General features: G+C 49.9%; 2 protein-coding genes across 9 annotated transcripts in view; one reads left to right on the top strand and one right to left on the bottom strand.

Annotated features, from left to right (window-relative positions):
• Positions 1 to 7768, bottom strand: part of LOC147222453 (calmodulin-binding transcription activator 1-like) — a 52778-nt gene extending 45010 nt beyond the window's left edge. For 4 of the 8 annotated variants that reach the window (XM_086168868.1, XM_086168867.1, XM_086168862.1 and 1 more), the window contains exons 1-2: positions 7181 to 7255; positions 4989 to 5084 (exon numbers count right to left, since the gene is read on the bottom strand). In XM_086168868.1, coding sequence (XP_086024994.1) covers positions 4989 to 5084; positions 7181 to 7205 — 121 coding nt within the window. In that variant the 5' untranslated portion in view covers positions 7206 to 7255. Of the gene's footprint in view, positions 1 to 4988; positions 5085 to 5391; positions 5471 to 7180 lie in introns of those variants that run through there. The other 4 variants (XM_086168870.1, XM_086168869.1, XM_086168863.1 and 1 more) reach the window with 2 other exon arrangements.
• Positions 7769 to 9195: 1427 nt separating this feature from the next.
• dnajc11b (DnaJ (Hsp40) homolog, subfamily C, member 11b) lies at positions 9196 to 18150 on the top strand. The gene is made up of 16 exons (XM_086168421.1): positions 9196 to 9289; positions 10120 to 10249; positions 10375 to 10448; positions 10532 to 10633; positions 10729 to 10857; positions 10925 to 11047; positions 11175 to 11248; positions 11330 to 11519; positions 11607 to 11692; positions 12484 to 12600; positions 12719 to 12874; positions 14508 to 14577; positions 14774 to 14831; positions 15563 to 15705; positions 15783 to 15912; positions 15998 to 18150. Exons 1-16 carry the CDS (start codon positions 9215 to 9217, stop codon positions 16021 to 16023), a joined length of 1683 nt encoding a protein of 560 aa, XP_086024547.1. The 5' UTR covers positions 9196 to 9214; the 3' UTR covers positions 16024 to 18150.
• The last annotated feature ends 40 nt before the right edge of the window (positions 18151 to 18190 follow it).

Genomic DNA, 18190 nt, shown 5'->3' with positions numbered 1-18190 from the left:
TTTTCAATGTTTTTTTTTAAGAAATGAAAAGACCCGTGGTGGGCACGTGGCAACTTTCTAACTGGTTTGGAATGTGAAGCACTAATGAATCTGCCTTTCACAGCTTATCAATGAAGCAGACAAATGCAGGGTTACAAATTAGATCAATCAAGGAGCGAGACAACAGGTTGAGCATTGAAGCGGCATCACATTTAACGTTGAGGGTGGACACAAACACTTGTCCTGATGCCTGAACGCTAACAGGTTGGGATCAGGAAGAGTCCATTATTACTAATCATAATTGCATCTGGGGTTGGTTACAATCATGACCAATCAATCACGTGGGCAAACTCCAATTCCCGTTAAAAGGATTCCTCTCCCCGCAGTGTGATACAGACAGTTTAGAAATATAGAGTACAGACTCCAGACTCCAGACGACGCCTCCTGGGAGGAGACTCATATTCTTATACGGATCTGGAGAGTCACGGGTCCAAATGCACGGAAGCTCAAGCGCCGTCGCCAACGGAAAATGTTTAAATCATGTGATGAAAGTGCTGAAAATTACCAGTCTAATGACATCCCCTCCTGTTTTTACTACTGGAAATCCCAGAAAAGAAGGAAATCCTGTAATGAGAGTACTGACAGGCCCTGTCTGTGCAGCCAAAGCCTGATATAGCTTGAGCTTTAGAGGGCATCTTCTTTTTGACGATGTTGTGACACAATATAGTTAAAACAGCTGTGCCAGAAATCACTGGATTTGGTTAGATTTGCCTTTAGTAGTGTCTTAAACGTGGGGTGTACTTTGTTTTGAGTTGATCTCTCCCTCTCTCTCTCTGTTACACACACACACACACACACACACACACACACACACACACACACATCCTGCCGTAAATGACTCACCTGCAATCTAAATTTACACATAAAAATAGTCATATGTACCACTTAATCCTATTGGATTCGCCATTGCTTTTTTTTTTGTCTGTCACTTTGGCAGGAAGAAGTTGGCTGGTAAACACAGATTCCTAAGGTAAGAATCGAAAGACCGCATATTACATTGTTGGCTCGGGCGGACTGTGATGAACATTACATATATTTCATAGTTAAAAATCTGTGTGATGTGGCCTTATGGTGGAAGAAAGTACAAGAAGACACTTTTAAGCAAAACATTGATCAAAGGAATTTTTGCACTTGTGATCTAAAAAAAAAAAAAAGGGCTCTACCACCAAAACATAGTCGATCTTCATGCCAGAAATGCAGAGGGCAGATGGATTACCGGAGGCACTGCCTCTTCTGTGGCTCTCCTCCAACTGTGGTGCCTTGAGAGCCACCAAAATATTGAAAAGGCTCAGGTGAAAAAAAAAAATCCCACTGCGCTGCAATATAATATCACTTCAACAGTGTAAAGCATCCACACAAAGATAGAACCCCTGATGTGTATGTGCGTGCATGTGTGTGTGTGCCTCTGTGTGTGTGTGTGTGTGTGTGTGCCCAACAGGTATGCCGCTTAGAAGTCAAAGAGAGCAAGCACTCAAAGGTTATTGATAAGCATTTGAGTGGAGGGCGTCCATTCATGACTCCCCTGGGAAGATAGGAATTATACTCTACCTGAGGGCAGATGACAGAGTGAGAGAAAAAGAGAGATAGGTGGGGTGGGAGGGTCATTGCGGGAGAGAGAGGGAGAGCGAGGGAGGGAGAGAGAGAGAGGCAGGGAGGCGCTGAGCTTAAAAGAGACCGAGGAAAGATATAGAAAGTGAGTATTTTACAAGGACAAGAGATGGAACAAGGTAACAGGAAGGGAGAGGGACAGTTTGCAGGACGGCAGCGGGGTCTATGCGCATGTACCTCCGTGAGTAGGGGGGTGTCTGGCATGTGTGTGTTTGTGTCAGTAGGAAGTGTGTTAAGGCACGTATGCTCCCCCTAATCAATTATGCATTTATTAATAGAAGGCCTGAGAAGACAGAATTTCAAACAGCTGAACGGTGCAGCAGCTTAGTTAAACAGCTGAATGGTGCAGCTTAGTTAAAGCCTAATTTCTTTTTTAGCAGCACTCCAGCCTCTCTGCTATGAATGCCAATCAGCGTTTAAACCCCACCTCTCCTGGCTATAACCCCCTCCCCCCGCTGTTCTGAAGAATTCTTGTCAGAGCCTCGCCTTTGAAATGTACCAGAACCACCACATCAAACAAGCCCGTCGCACACGCACAAACACAAACACCCACGCGTGCACACTCACGCATGCAAACACGCGTACATGCACGGCGCCCGCCGATCAAAGCTCACACATCACAGTATTTGTCCCAGAGTGACTTTTTTTCAACCACTGACCTTGGTTCTGAAATCCCTTTCAAAGCACACCTTCGTGGACGCGACCATCATATTAACCTATCCTCCCGTTTGCTCTCCGCGCCGACCAGGAACGGAGGGCCAACTTTGTAGATTCGCCGCATGCCGATGAGCTTTCGCCCTGCACGTCCTGTATCTCTAACAGCCCCCAATCAGAAAATGCATCCATGTTTCAAAACATTCAGCGTGGGTACTGTTGCAATCGCCTCCCATCTGTTCCAAAACGACTCTCAGAGGAGCAGTACTATGAAGGGACGTCGTGTGGCGAAAAAACTTTACTTCTCTGAAGTTTCTGGCTACCGGGGGAAATCAACCATCCCGGGACACCGGAAAACACAACTACATATGGAAAATACAGTGTTGTGCGCGTTTAATATTTTAAATAGATGAACGATGACCGCACATCGGAGTCCCAATGGTACAAAAACAATCGGATAAAACGCGACTTTGTGAAATAATCCGGAAAATTTCCAACCCTGGTTCAGAATATTTGATATTCTAACGTCGCGACGATCGCCTCTGAAAAGATCACACCTTCACTGTGTCACTGTATACAGTAATGATAATAATAACAATAATAGTAATAGTAATAATGATAATATTATACCTTAAAGACAGTATGGGGTTGCACAGGTGAGAGTCTCAATGTGGCTTCATTTCTTTTTCAGTACCATTGAAAACAGGATGAAGACCATATATCGCTGCAAACCCTGTGACAATGCCTGAATGCTAATGCGAAACCGATGGTTCATTTAATGGTATAAATGTATGTGTGGGGTTGTAATGGTATGAGATTCTCACAGTGTGATAATTATCTCCGAAAACATCACGCTATAATGCAACGTACACGCACCGGAACAAAATGGACTCTATTTGGAAACCCTGAAAGTGGTATTACATCTTGAAAGGGGAATTTTGCAGCAACCCTTGGTACATGTGCTTAAAAGTAAGAATGTTTGACCAAAGTGAAACATTGCTTTAGTAGCCTATCAAATGCAGTAATTTAGACTTGGATTACACAGAGGAAGGGCCTCCGACTGATGAATATTTTACCTCATAAAACTGTCATCTCCATATTTAACACAGAAACAAGCCAATGCCCTTGTGAGAAGGCTGTCAGTTAATTATAAAACTCTCCTCTGTAAAGAGAGAGAAAAACGCTCCAAATGCAACTCTTAACTCTCCCCCTACTGATATTAGGAGGCGTCAGGGGAAATTTTCACATTTTCCCCCCTTTTCGGGATGAAATTAATGTGACAGAAAGAAAGGCTCATTGCGCAGCAGCGAGATAGAGGGAAGGGAGGAAGGGCAGGAGGGAGAGCCAGGGCAGGGAGAAGATAGGAGGGGGGAGCATTGCATGGGATGAGCGCGAGTGCAGGAAGAGGGGAGGGAGGGAGAGACAAGAGGAAAAGAGGGAGATCGGGGGCGGCGATGGTGGTGCTGGTGGAGGGGGTAGAGAGATGGGCGTGCATGCTAATTTTATCATTCTGCTGATAAACTTTTCCTCCAGTAATCCTCCAGCTGGGACGAGAGAACAGATAGGAGACAGGGATAGGCCCGGGAAGTCTCAGCTCATATTAAACAGCCATCCTGAACACAACTCTCTGTTCTATTCTATTATTCCAATTTTTGAAATCTCCTTCCCCGTCATTTGAGGGAGTCTTGTTTTTTTGTTTTTTTTTTCTCCACTGCGACGCCTTGCAAACTTAAAAGGTCTGGTGCAGGTATCAGGACATCTGCTTCTTTCCAAATGAAAAGGGGGATGAGGAATGTGTGTGTGTGTGTGTGTGTGTGTGTGTGTGTCCTTACCCTCCCTTCCCACACAAAACCCCCAGAATCCCAACCTCACAAAGCCCTGTGTCTGTCTGCTTCTCCTCACATCTGTTTATTTTCCTACTGTTCATCATCCAGATACACATACATAACTACACACACACACACACAGGCGTAAACATTGCATCTGCATCATGACTCGGAAATCAATAACCAATCAAAGCAATCATTGGCTTTATAGTCCCTCTAACACACCACATGCCCACTATGTAGTCTCACGCATCCACAAGCACGCAGTGACCCCAGATTACTCACTTCATCTCACTGCTAGTTTAAACAGGCCCATTGAGGATTACAGATACATAATGCCATGTGTACAGATTAGGTATGACAATAAGCCACTGATAGCTGGAATAAGCCATGCCTTTACTGTGACTTTCTATGGTTATGTGCAGTTGTGTGTGTGTGTGCCTGCTAATACTGTACTGGCATGCATGAATAAACATGATGTGTAACAGAGCTGAATTAGAATGACGTCTCAGCAGAGAGACAGAGATAGTGTGTGTTTGTTTTGTGTGTGTGTGTGTGTGTGTGTGTGTGTGTAAGTGTGATGTGTTACAGAGCAGATGAGAAGGAGACCTCAGTTCCCGCATCACATCATTCTGCCAAAAGGCTTTTATAGTTGCTCCCAGAGTTACCCTGCCCTACAGACAAATGTGTGCGGCACTTAAATGCCCTCTCACACGCATATGCATGCATATGCGAAGGCGTGCACACACACACACACACACACAGACACAGACACACACACACACACACACACACAGACAGACACACACAGACAGACAGACACACACACACACACACACATACACACACTGTGTTCCTTACTGTTGGCGTCAGTGTCGTCACTCTTGGGAGGGGTGTGTCCTGTATAACCAACAGCAATCCTGACCATTCGTTCTGGATTTCTTATCTTCTTCAGTCCTTCAGCGAGAGAGAGGGGAGGGAGAAGGGACAGAGACATATTTAGGAGATATCCCACAGTCTGTTTTCACCGGCGCTTGCACACCTGTTTCTAAAGCCCAGGAATACAACCGCGAGCGATGTGCATGTGGGCCGATCCCTTTTCTGATCCACTAACTCGCATCCATTGTGTCTCCTGATTGATTGGCCACAGTAGATACCCGGCCTCCGTGTGTGTGACTAACTTGTACCCGGCTTCGGTTTCTCTTCACCCTCACCGTTTCTCTGTTTCCCTGACCACTGTTGCTATGATACAAAGTAGACCAACCAGTGCGGAGAGAGATGGTCTTCCAGGCTATATGGTGGATGTTGTTCTCATGCCCACTGGTGTGCTCTGTTGATTGGCGCCACACACATCTGCCAGGGGATGGGAAGAGTGGATAGCTGTCTTCTGGCCTCACCGCCGTGATTCATTTGGCTTTCATTCAGCTTGGCCGAGGCTCGTAAATTATTACATCCTCTCTATACGTAACACTGAGCGGCAACGGACAAAAACAGCCTCGTGCTTTGAATGCCTATGTGTGTTTGCGCGTATGTCGGTATAACTATGGGCCGAGAGATGGTTTTATATTCATGTGGTACAGAGCCTGCTGATCTGCCCGTGGGCCTTCTGTCTCATCTACAGATCTAGGGTTTTCACGCAACGGGACTTTCAACCCGTGGCCCTCGCTCTGCCTCCGGCGACACACGGCACGCTCGCCTGCACACGAGTATCCGCGTGTGTCTGGCTTCAAGTGCCGAATGCCTAAAAACCGAGTTTATGAATACGTGACCATTTTCGTGTCGTTCACGTTCTCAAAAACAAAACACCACTCCCTTGTGAAGACACAATAAAAGGCTCCCCGACTGTTTTCGGCATCACTTTGCCAGGATATAACGAGGGATCGCGACACCGTATTATAACGACAAAGTCATTTAAGAAATCAAAAATCCGGAAAACGAACGGTGTTTGCGACACATTCGGTTATTAAGTTCATTGTCTCGGTGCTTTTCGGTAGTATTCAGATATTCACCTACATGCGCCAGGAAAACATTAATACATTTTTAACCAATCCAATAACGCACTTAAACAAAATATATCAATGAATCTACGAGACGGGGCTGAAATAACAATGACAAAGTGATACTGGTCATCCCTCAAAATGAATCATTAATGACTGTGGAACAGTGCATGTTGATAATCACCCAAAGAGTTTAGTGAAGGGTGTACAAAAAAGACAGAATAGGAGCCAAAGTCACACACACACACACACACACACACACACACACACACACACACACACACACACACACACACACACACACACCACCTTCCCCTTCCCCAACCTAAGCCAGATTCTCACCTTCACTGCCTTAGCAACCATAAGCACAAATGATCACCATGAGCGCACGCGCACAGGCACACACACACACACATACACATACACACACGCACACACACACGCACACTCTTGGAGGTTGCACGGCTGTCAACAAGGGAAATCTACGATTCGGTGGTCTATTTTATGCTTTCCTAGAGAAACAGACGGATCAGGCGCGCACGCCCGTGCGCGGGCACGTCCACGCGCACGCGCGCCGCCAGCATCTGAATTCCTTCAGCTCCCATCCCCATCCCCATCCCTTGGACGTGGAAAGGCTGAAAAAGCGCCGACAAAAGCGGCTCCTCTCGGGATTCACCGGCGGCCGGCGGACGGTGGGACGCGTCCCCGCGCCGGCTCCCTCCTCCCCCCCACCCCCCCTTTCCCTTTCCCCTTCCCCCTCCCAACGAGCGCCCGAACGCCGCCGCCAGCCGCCGAGACAACTCCGCTCCGGTTATTTATCCGCCGTGGGTGAACGGAGCTCCGGACTGGTTCAGCACCAGCGTCCGCGTTTTCGGGACGGGGCTAGCGGAACGGGAAACCCCCCCCCCCTCCCTCCCTCCCTCCCTCTCTCCCTCTCTCCCTCCTTCCCTCCTCCCCGCCACCCCGGCCGCCGTTATCCCGCTCCACCTCCATCCGTCTGAACCCCGAGCGTCGCCGCTCCGCCGCCCCGAACACGAACCGTGATTCCCGTCTTACCTTCCGGCTTGTTTTCGGCAGCCATTTCCCCTCCGCCGCGCGCCTCATCCCTCCTCCTCCTCCTCCTCCTCCTCCTCCGCGACTCGACCTAGTGGTGGGGTGGGGCGGGGCGGGGCGGGGCGCTTTATAGGGGGGGGTGCGCACCGCGCGCGTGCACGGAGAGGACAGCTCAAGGAGGGGGGCGGGGCCGAGAAGAAGGGGTGTGGGGGGGGCGAGCCTGCCGCGTTCGGCTCGCCCATTGGTCGAGGCGGCGTTGATTGACAGCGGGGATCCGTGATGGCGGCTCGCGGTACGCGGTGGCTCCGCCCCCTTCGGCCCCGCCCCTTGACGTTCACGCGCACACGCTCTCTCTCGCCTCCCTTCTAACACGTCACTGAGCGACGTCTGTATTCGAGGACACCTTGACTGTCAGCCTCCCACGGCAGCAGCATCATCATCATCATCATCATCATCATCACACAAGCGCCCATGTTTTAAAGCCGCGATAGCCCTAGCGGACTGCGGCGAGCGGCGGGGTCGCCATCGGGCGCGGACCCACCTTGAATAGAGATGGAAGAGAAAAAAACAAAAACAAAAAAAAAAAAAAAAGCCGCCTAAATGAGACTTTGGAGACGCGCGTGGGCCGGATGCGTGCTGTCATTGGCTGCGGCGCTGTGGAGCTCGCGGTGCTGAAAGGACAGCTCCGCACGCGCCCACACGGCCACTGCGCAGGCGCCGCTCGCCTCCTCAGAGCCATGTTATTTGAAACGAGGCGATGACAGGTCAGCTGAAAACTTAAAGAGGATGCCGTGGAAAACGCGGACCCTCCTCCCGTCGTCGTGTCTTCGCCATAAGTAAAGTTTATAATAAGCAAGCCGGTGGCAAGTCATTTATATTCCGCTGTTCCTCCCCGCTAAATACTTCCGATCAAACCGTAACCATTATGTTCCGTTCTCCACAAAACCCGCACAGCGCTCCGCGCCTCCGGCTGGAATATCGCCTTTACACCAAAGCCTTGTGTTTGACAGACAATCCTCTTCGCAGACAAGCTCGGGGGTTTTCAATGGTTCGTCTTTAGCGACGTATGCTTTGCGTAGCCTCTGATAACAGAGGAACACAGGCTTTTGGCATCGACACAGTTCGAGCGGGATGAATGTCAATGAGCCAGGCAGACGTGGACTATTTGCAGAGAGCATATTCCTGCACACAGCGACATTAAAACAAACGAAAATCCTACAGTGGAGAAGTGGTGTACTATTGGTTAGTAAAAAATAAGAATGCCCGGATCCTATTACACCTATCTTCATCATTGACATCATTTCTAGATATTGTAACAGTGCAAGGAGATGCCTTGATAAAAGCCATCACACCCGCAACCCAATAAGGAATAAACGCGGTCATTAAACATAGCGATATTAGATACTCGAGTATCTTTTTGAACGCGATAACCTACTAAAAAGAGGATTTAATCGTGTTCCTGCGACTTTTATCGAACCTGCATGGAAGAAGTGCCAGTGCACCTGCGAGGAGATGACGTCACTACACTTTGACAACGCGATAGATACCGAATAAATAGCGAGTCGCGTCGGCCTCTGGAAAACCTCTCTGTGACACCCAAGTCAGACAAACTATACGCAAAGTGACAAAAAGTAAAGCCCGAAACCGACCGCGTAACTTTTTAAACGTGTTTTGCTATGTAGTGAACCGCTGAAGGTCGCTAACTCTAAGCTAGCTTGTTTAACTCTGCCCGTGGCTGTTCGCTAAGTTGGCTTGAGGAAGGGACGCCAGCGACTAGCTAGAACAACAGCCCGTTGCCCTCAAAACACAGCGGTATTGGCTTGTGAAAATTGTATGTATTTTACATTTTTAGTTAATAAATAAACACCTACGGGACCATACCCACCGCTCCCTCGTGTTACTGGTGTTAAATCCCCCAAGAGTTCAACCGTCGACACGACCAGCAGATGGCGCAAGAGGGGCCTCCGCGTCTCTTTCGTCTTGACCAATGAGCGTCGGGAACACTGCGGGGTGGGCGGGGCTTCAGCAAACGCAAAGATGGCGGCGTCCTTAGAAGATGATGTTGACTATAATAACCAGGACTACTACTCTCTGCTTAACGTCAGGAAAGAGGTACGTCTAAATCTGCGTCCTACTCTGCAGTCGAGCAGTGGCGGACGTTTCACCGCAGCTCCCGGCCCGCTTCACCCCGAGAGGCGGCAGTGACAGTCGGCCGAGAGTCGGCGTCTCTTCTTGGTTAAATAACGGTCTGCAGGGCATTCTGCCTGCAGGAGGGCACCGGGATGATGCCGCAGTGACAGACACGTAAAAAACAGACTGTTTCATTCGAAGACAGCTTGGACTTAAACCGTGGGACTCTTAAATTTAGCACGGATGAGTTCCTCCATCGTGCCCAGATGTTGAGCTGCTGCGTTGACACTGGATAATGTTGCAGATGCGTGCATGTGTCACTGTAGACTATTGACATTCAATTAGCTCGATCTCCGCCACACAACAATCATATAAAGTAGAGGTGATGTGTTTGGCTTCTCTTAAACGCTGGGAATGGCTGACATCTGAATTTGATACATGCAACCGGTTGGGAGGAGTTGGTTGGGGTAACCTTTGGCACATATTTGAGTTGAAGACTGGAAAGAAAACGATCTAAAGATCTAAATCAATTACAAGTTTGTTACAAGATAATAAATCACAGACTGTGGCACATTTCGGTGCAACGCCGCTGCTGGTATTGGCTCTGTAGATACCGAAAGTGTAAAAGTTAAAGCTTTGCATAGTAGACTCGATGAGGGTTTGTACAAAAGAAAAAAAAAAAGCATGCACAGTTTGAAGACCTCACAACGGGCTCTGGAAGTGGAAGGAGACTGCGTTCGTTTTGGACCAAAGAAGTATTTGTGAGTGGCCCACTAATGCAGAGTGAGACCTGTTCTCCCCTGTGATCGCAGGCGACTCTGGACGAATTGAAAGCATCATATCGGAGGCTTTGTATGCTGTACCATCCTGACAAACACAGGGACCCGGAGCTGAAAAGTCAGGCCGAACAGCTTTTTAACCAGGTGCACCAGGCTTATGAGGGTAAGGGAGCGCCTGCAGATGTACCTACACAGAACCTGAACTGTTTAAAATGCAAATGGCCTCAATGCAACACAGTGAGTCTAAACAAAAGCAGTGAATGTCCGTGTAAACACTTTTCTTGTCAGTGCTCAGCGATTCCCACTCCAGAGCCATCTATGACATCTTCGGGAAGAAGGGACTGGAAGTGGAGGGTTGGGAGGTATGCGCTGCTTGTTTGACGCTAAGCTACATTTATATATAATATATAACCTTCCCCGGACCGACTACGCTTCTGCTTTGCAGGTGGTGGAAAGAAAAAGAACACCGGCAGAAATTCGAGAGGAGTACGAAAGGCTGCAGAGAGAACGAGAAGAGAGGAGGCTGCAGCAGCGAACTAACCCCAAGGTCCCCCCCCCGCCGTTGAATCTTTTGCTGTTGGCCTGGATGGATCCTGGATCCGACCGTTGATAAATTTAAAACACTCTCGCCGTCCGTCTCAGGGCACCATCAGCGTTGGCGTGGATGCGACCGACCTGTTCGACCGTTATGACGAGGACTTTGAAGAGATGCCAGGAGGAGGCTTCCCGCATATTGAGATCAACAAGATGCACATCTCCCAGTCCATAGAGGTGGAACATTTACATGTACTCCTGCACTCAGTGGCCGGTGCTCTAAATGCATTCTATCTTTGCTCAGGCTCCATTGACAAACACGGACACGGCGGTGCTGTCTGGCTCGCTCTCCACCCACAATGGAAGCGGAGGGGGCAACATTAACATGACCGTTAGAAGGGTTACGTCTGCCAAAGGCTGGGGAGAGGTACACGTGCACTCAGTGCACTCAGTGCACAACAGCGGAAGCCCATCGGGGCAGAGCTACGTTAAAAAAATAAAACAAACACAAATATTATGCAGGATGCGCTGACGCTTTGCATCGCTCTCTGCAGGTGGAGTTCGGTGCCGGAGACATACTGGGACCCCTGGTCGGCTTGAAAGTGTTTCGTAATCTCACTCCCCGCTGGTAAGACTCGGCCTTCCGGAGCGATCGCCCAGGATACGTAACGTATCGACACAAATCGTTCATTTCCGATCATCTATCCAGCTTCCTGACGGCCCAGTGCGGCTTGCAGTTTTCTCCTCGTGGTCTGCGGCCGAGTTGCTCCCTCATGACGGCGCGTCACCTGGACCAGAACACCATGGGCTACCTTCAGTGGCGCTGGGGTCCCAACAGCGCCATGACCACCAGCCTGGTGCGAGACACCAAGAGCAGCCACTTCACCCTCGCTCTGCAGGTACACAAACGCCACCGACGTTAGCGCCGGGGCGACAACCGCGGCTCGCGCTGGAACTGAAGCGGATGTTGACCTGCTTCCTCGCAGCTGGGTGTCCCTCACTCCTACCTCATGATGAGCTACCAGTACAAGTTCCAAGATGAAGACCAGACCAAAGTGAAGGGATCTGTCAAGTATGTATGCTAGTTATAGGTCGGTTTAAATGTCGGGCGGGTGGAATATGCCAATATCAAAAAGGAAAGCCGGTTGCGCGCGAATGTTTGCTTACGATCGCAAGAAAAAGCGAGACGCTCACTCAAGTCCCGGAGATTCCTCATCCATCGGTGCCACGCTAACAAAACACGACGAGGTTTGAACCTGAAGGAGGAGCTTCCCTCCTCCCGAAGGCTCGTCTCCACCGGCAGAGGTCCGCTCTTTCAGACAAAAACCCACCGATAAGTTTGTTGGAAAAGCGCAGCGTCTCACCGGAAAACAATTCGCATTTAAGCGACCCGCTGCGGTACGGGCCTTCGCACACAAGTTTGGCTTCATTTGGACCGAAACTTCTTCGCGGCCATTTTTATTTCGATGCAATGAGCCGAAAAGGCTGGCGAACCGTGGCGGAAGGGCAGAGATTTGGAAGCGCCGGCGGTTTTTAATTATTGAAATGATGCTTTCAAAGCCGAGCGGGGGGTGTAACTGTTTCACCGGCGCGCCGTCGCTCATCCGGTTTATTTTTTTCGACGTGTTCCATCACCACATTGTCATATACATTGATTTTATGGAAAACCGGCTCCCGATATGAATATTTTTCCAATCAGCCCGTCTTTATATTGAACCTTTAACTCCCATTTTTATGCGGTCGAAGGTATTAAGTCCAAAATGAAGCCGGTCTCTTGTGGGCGATTGCACATTATTGTAGGCGCTGGCAGCCTGGCTCCACTTTGCTCACGTCTGCCCCCTCCCAACCCTCCACCCCCCTCAGGACGGGCTGGTTCGGCACGGTGGTGGAATATGGAGCGGAGAGGAAGATCAGCAGACACAGTGTCCTGTCAGCTGCTGTCAGCATCGGCGTCCCTCAGGGAGTCACACTCAAGATCAAGTAGGAGTCAGCCCCGGAGTTTGACGAGTCATTCCTTCCTCTCGCTGCACTCCCTCCCCCCTAATCCGCTGGTGTGTGTGTGTGTGTGTGTGTGTGTGTGTGTGTGTGTGTCGCGCAGGCTGGCACGCGCCAGTCAGACGTACCTGTTTCCGGTGCACCTGACGGACCAGCTGCTGCCCAGCGCCGTCTTCTACGCCACGGCGGGGCCTCTGCTGGTCTACATGGCCGTCCACCGGCTCATCATCATCCCCTACACCCGAGCACAGAAGGAGGAGTCAGTACAAACACCGCTCGTCGGCTTTTCAGCACCAATATCTTCCTGAAGTTCAACCCCAGTTCTCCAACCTTTACTTTCATATACACTATATGGCCAAAAGTATTCGCTTCCGTAGAGTTTGGAAAAAAATGCTCCAAAGAGAAAGAGGATTTATTTTACATATAACACAAAACACTTATTCTCACATGGTATTTCGAGCAAACGTTTCCTCAGACAGGTTGAACACACACCTGCGGTGAACATCTGAGAAAGAGCTGGAAACGCCATGCGAGAATATGTTTTTTGTGTTATATGGTAAATAAATCAGTTTTCGGAGAATTTTCGGTGTGCGGATATTATCAAACTCTACTTAGTCGACTTTTTTTGATCCTGCACCATCCCTAACTGAGTAGCGGATGTTTTTGTGTTTTTCTTTTTTAACTCTTTCAAAAGTATTGGCTCGCATATGAACTCCAGTGACATCCCATTCCTAATCCACAGGTTCAATATGAATTGGCTCCCACACTTTGCAGCTAGAACAGCTTCAGCTCTTCTAGGAAGGCTGTCCACAAGCTTCAGGAGTGTGTTTATGGCAGTTTTTGAACATTCTTCCAGAAGCCAATTTGTGATGTTGGCCGAGAAGGCCTGGCTGTCTGTCTCCGCTCTCCTTCATCCCAGAGGTGTTCTGTGGGATCGAGGTCTGGATTCTGTGCAGGACAGTCAAGTTCTGTGCCGTCCATCTCTTTGTGGATCTTGCTTTGTGCACTGGTGCGCAAAAAGTCTTGGTATGCTGAAGTTTCAGAGTTCCTTTCAGGGGAACTAAGGGGCCGAGTCCAGCTCCTGAAGAACAAGCCTGCACCGTCATCCCCACCACCACCGCCAAACTTCACACTTGGCACAACGCGGTCAGACAAGTAGCGTTCTCCTGGCGACCGCCAAATCAAGACTCGTCCGTCAGATCGCTAGATGGAGAATCGTGATTGGTCACTCCAGGCGTCTCCACCGCTCTGGAGTCGGCGTCGGCGTGCTTTACTCGCTGCATCTCACGCTTCGCCTTGCACTTGGTCGCAGCTGCTGGAAACCCATTCTATGAAGCTCTGCACGCTGTTCTTCAGCTCATCTGAAGGCCATGTGAAGTTTGGAGGTCTTCAGCCATTGACTCCGCAGGGAGTCGGCGACCTCTTGGCAGGATGCGCCTCAGCGTCCGTCGCTTTACGTGGCCCAGCACTCGATGGTTGAACACTTCCATGTTCTTCTAATCCAGCTGACAGTTGAATATTTATGAGGGAGGAAATTTCACCACTGGATTTGTCGCACTGGTTTCCGATCACAGTTCCACGCTGGAATTCCCCGAGCTCCTGAGAGCCTCCCGTTCTTTCAAACATGTTTGCAAAAACATGATTCCCATTATTTGGATGGCTGAGCCAATACTTTTGGCCTTATAGTGTCTATATGGGAGTGCGGGGGGGGGGGAAGAAAAGTTAAGATTGTGTTTCAGGCAATTAAACATTAAGAGCTGGAGATGAAGTGGGCAGACGTAGGGGGTGTAATTTCAGCTGTGGTTGTTTGGGGGTGTCAGAGGGTTTCCTTGGGGGGCCACGCTTGCAGCACCGAGGGCCTCCGGCGACTCGTCTGTCTCTCTGCTTTTCAGAGAGCTGGAGCTGCAGAGGAAGAGCTCCGCCACTGACATCGCCAAGAAGAAGCAGGAGGCAGAGTCTGCTGTGAGTACTGACGTAGGAACACTCAGCAACACACTCGTGCTTGTATGCGTGTGTGTGTGTGTGTGTGTGTGTGTGTGTGTGTGTGTGTGTGTCTGGGATCACTGATCGTTGTTGCTCGCCGTCCCCATCTCGTCTGGAAAGCTACTGTCATGTTCCATTTCATTCTCTCCTCTCACCCTCCCTGCCTCATCTGTAGGTTCTGCTGATGCAGGAATCTGTAAGGAGAGTCATAGATGCAGAAGAATCCAAGATGGGTGAGAACAAACACACACACACACACACACACACACGAACGCTGCACAGGAATGACAAGCTCAGAATGCTATTTTTTGGCAGCTGAAACGGTAGAATCCAGTGAAAGTGTGAACGTGTGACGGCTGAACCCGGCGGAGCAGACGATGCCGCTGCAGCCCGTCCGGGCGTGAATCCGAACCGCCACCTCGGGTTGTCGCTAAATTTCCCAACCCCCGAGGTCACCCGAGAAGTCGCGAAAGGGCGAGGGGGACGGTTGTGTGCGAGTCAGCGAGTGAAATCTAGGCGTCCATCCGGCGCCGCCTTCTAGGAAGCACGGAAAAAGTTGAACGGAAACACGACGGCTCGGTGAAGAGGCCTGGCCCGAAGCCGCGACCCGTCGTCTACGAAGAACCGCTTCTTTATCCGCCGTCGGACGTGAAATTACGCTACTGAAAAGCGGCTTCCTGACGAATCTGCAAGTTATTGTGATCAGATCTTTCGGGGTGGAAGTGCACCAGAAGGAACGGGTCGCAGACCGAGGCAGGAAGTTCCGATGCGGCTAAAGTACGCTGAACCCGGACCTCTGACCCGCGAGGTCTTCTTGGTTTCGAACACTCGCTTCAGGTCCTCTTCCTTCTCCCTCCTCCGGCGGGGCCGGTCGAATGCAAATGGCCGCGCCCGGCTCCATCTTAGATTTGAAAATCCCCGGCGAAGTTCTGGTTTTGGCCTCAGTTCTTCTGCTCCCGTCCAGGTCTGATCATCCTGAACGCCTGGTACGGGAAGTTTGTTTCGGACACCAGCCAGAAGCAGGAGAAGGCCAAGGTCATCGACGTCACCGTGCCTCTCCAGTGCCTCGTCAAGGACTCCAAGCTCATCCTCACCGAGGCCTCCAAGGTGAGTTTATCTTCTCGCATCCGCATTTGGTCGATCCGCGCGCCGGCCCTGCGGCTGCACGTCTCTCGCCATCGCAGGCGGGGTTGCCGGGCTTCTACGACCCGTGTGTGGGAGAGGAGAAGAGTCTGAAGCTGCTGTACCAGTTCAGAGGGGTCCTGCACCAGGTCATCTCCGCAGACGGCGAGCCGCTACGGATACCCAAGCAATGTGAGCGTTTCATTTAACCTCCTCCTCAAACACCAGAGAACGACGCCTCGGCTCACACTTCGCTCACTCCGGTGTGTCTCGTCAGCTCACAGAATTGAAGCCGAGTCTTAGAGGATCTCCTTTCAGCACCGGAGGGAGGATGGAGACCCAAGCAGACCTTCCGCAGAGTGACCGAACCACCGCCGGATTGATAAATCCAACATAAGTCTGTTTTTTCTCTCCTCCTCTGCCCTGGTAACAGCGAATTGATCTCAAGTCCCTCCTCTCCTCTCCCTCCCAGCTGCTGAATACACCAGTTACTTGCAGCCGTTAACCCTTTGTGTGTGTGTGTGTGTGTGTGTGAGTGTGTGTGTGAGTGTAGTCAGCTACACCTGGCATAGCAGCTGCAGCCCCCGACAGCAGCGACACCGCACTGCCGCCGCCCAGATCCTAGTTTTATACTGTAGAAACAGAGGAACGGCTCACAATCTGGACATGGGTTGTGCGGAGCATGCAGCCGCCTCAGCAAAAACGGACGTTTGTTTGACTCCGAATCCTCGTTTAGACGTTGTGCGTCTGTGTCTTTTGAATGAACGAAGTCTTAAAAGAACCAGCCGTGTCACCCCCTCTCTGGAGAACATCTGGGGATCCCGTGCTGGACCTCCCTTCTCCTGCCCTCCCATCGATTTTGCCCGTCCCCTTTTGTCAACCCATTAACGCGTTGCAGTTTAGTGTGTTTTTCGTGCGCGGAGGCCCAAAAGCACAAAGAGGGAAGAGATACGTCTGCCTTCCGGAGGCTCCGTCTGACCTCGCCGGACGGCTGAAGATGTTAAATTCTGATGGGGAACGACGTCTCAGGCTGCAGTTTTCAGCTCAAATCTAATTTGCATTTCTGATCACATGACGCCGCAACCATGTTTGTTTTGGAAAAGCTGGCGACGCCGGTGCGGATCTGTGAAAGTGTTTTTACAAAATTGCATTTTAAAGAGTCTTTATCCTGTTACTGGAGCTGACCTGAGCCACGCTGCATTACTTCACTACCGATGGCACTGATTATTCTGCATTAGTCCGAATCCGGATGATTTCTAACACTATTTCTGTGCCATAGTTTTTAATCTGCAATATTTATCTTTCTTTCTTTTTTTTTTAAATTATAGTTTACAATGAAGTTAAGTCGCTGCACAAAGATTGAAGTGAGTAGACATTGGGAAACACTATGACGCACTTTCTGCTCGGATGCAAACGTATCAGACAAAACCAGACCGCAGAGCGCAAACAGACAAACTCCATCCGAGCCTGGTCTTCCTATGACGTTTTCCTCAAGTAGAGAACCACTAGTTCTGTTACAAATCGCTGTATGATGGACAGAGAACCCTGTTTCTGATATATACTGTATATATATACATATATGTGTGTGTGTGTGTTGTACCTGTTCTCCCAAAGTTGTGTCAGATCTCACCACAGCTCCGATGACGTCCTTTCGCCCCTCCAATGGGCACCAGCTGCTCAGATGATTGGACGCAGGAGACGAGAACGCGCTGCCAACGGCCGATGTGACTTCGCTGACGTCACCTCTGCGTTCTACGTGGACTTTTGCATTTGTATCGGTTATCCTTTGTGTTGTTGCGAATTTGTTTGTGACACTGTGAGTCGAGGCGTCGCCTCACCTGTTTGGTTTCCCGCCATGTCCTTTTTCAGTCTCCTTCCTTCCCCTCGCTCAAAAACACAAGAAAGAGACATCGTCCTTCAGAAGCTGAGAAGGGGGCGTAATGTGGCATTTGAAAATGGGATATACATGACAAACTAGTCATATAATTGCAGCTTACTGGATGAAATAAAGGGTATTTTATGGAATACGAGTTATTTTGCACCAAATGCAGTTTCTGTGAACGCATCGCTCGGCCTCTTAGTGCCCGAACTCCGTCACATGCATGTCCAGAAGGAACATGATGACGGCTTGTGGAAGAACGTTGACCGTCTCGCTCGGTTAGTTGCCGTGGTGATTTCACTAAAATCATCCGAGGTGGAGAACACACTCAAATTCAGTCATCAATCACAAATGGATTGAGGTCACTTTCACCACGTTTGTCTTCTTAAACATGCTCGCCTCTGCTCTAGCGCCACCCTCAGGACAGCAGATGAACCACCCCCTCCTCCAGAGGTGATCCATGTCAGTGTGTGTGTGTGTGTGTGTGTGTGTGGTGTGTTTGAGGAACCAGCGTTCTCTATCCTGTAAATTCACCATTAAACATTAACAAATCACATGCATGAATTTCCTGGGTGTTTGCTGAAGGTCGAC

The sequence above is a fragment of the Fistularia commersonii genome, chromosome 21 (assembly GCF_037954325.1).
Source record: "Fistularia commersonii isolate RoL2024-O1a breed Wild chromosome 21, RoL_Fcom_v1.0, whole genome shotgun sequence".
Taxonomy (NCBI): domain Eukaryota; kingdom Metazoa; phylum Chordata; class Actinopteri; order Syngnathiformes; family Fistulariidae; genus Fistularia; species Fistularia commersonii.
Note: the sequence above shows the minus strand (reverse complement) of the source record. Positions and strands in the feature narration are given on the sequence as shown.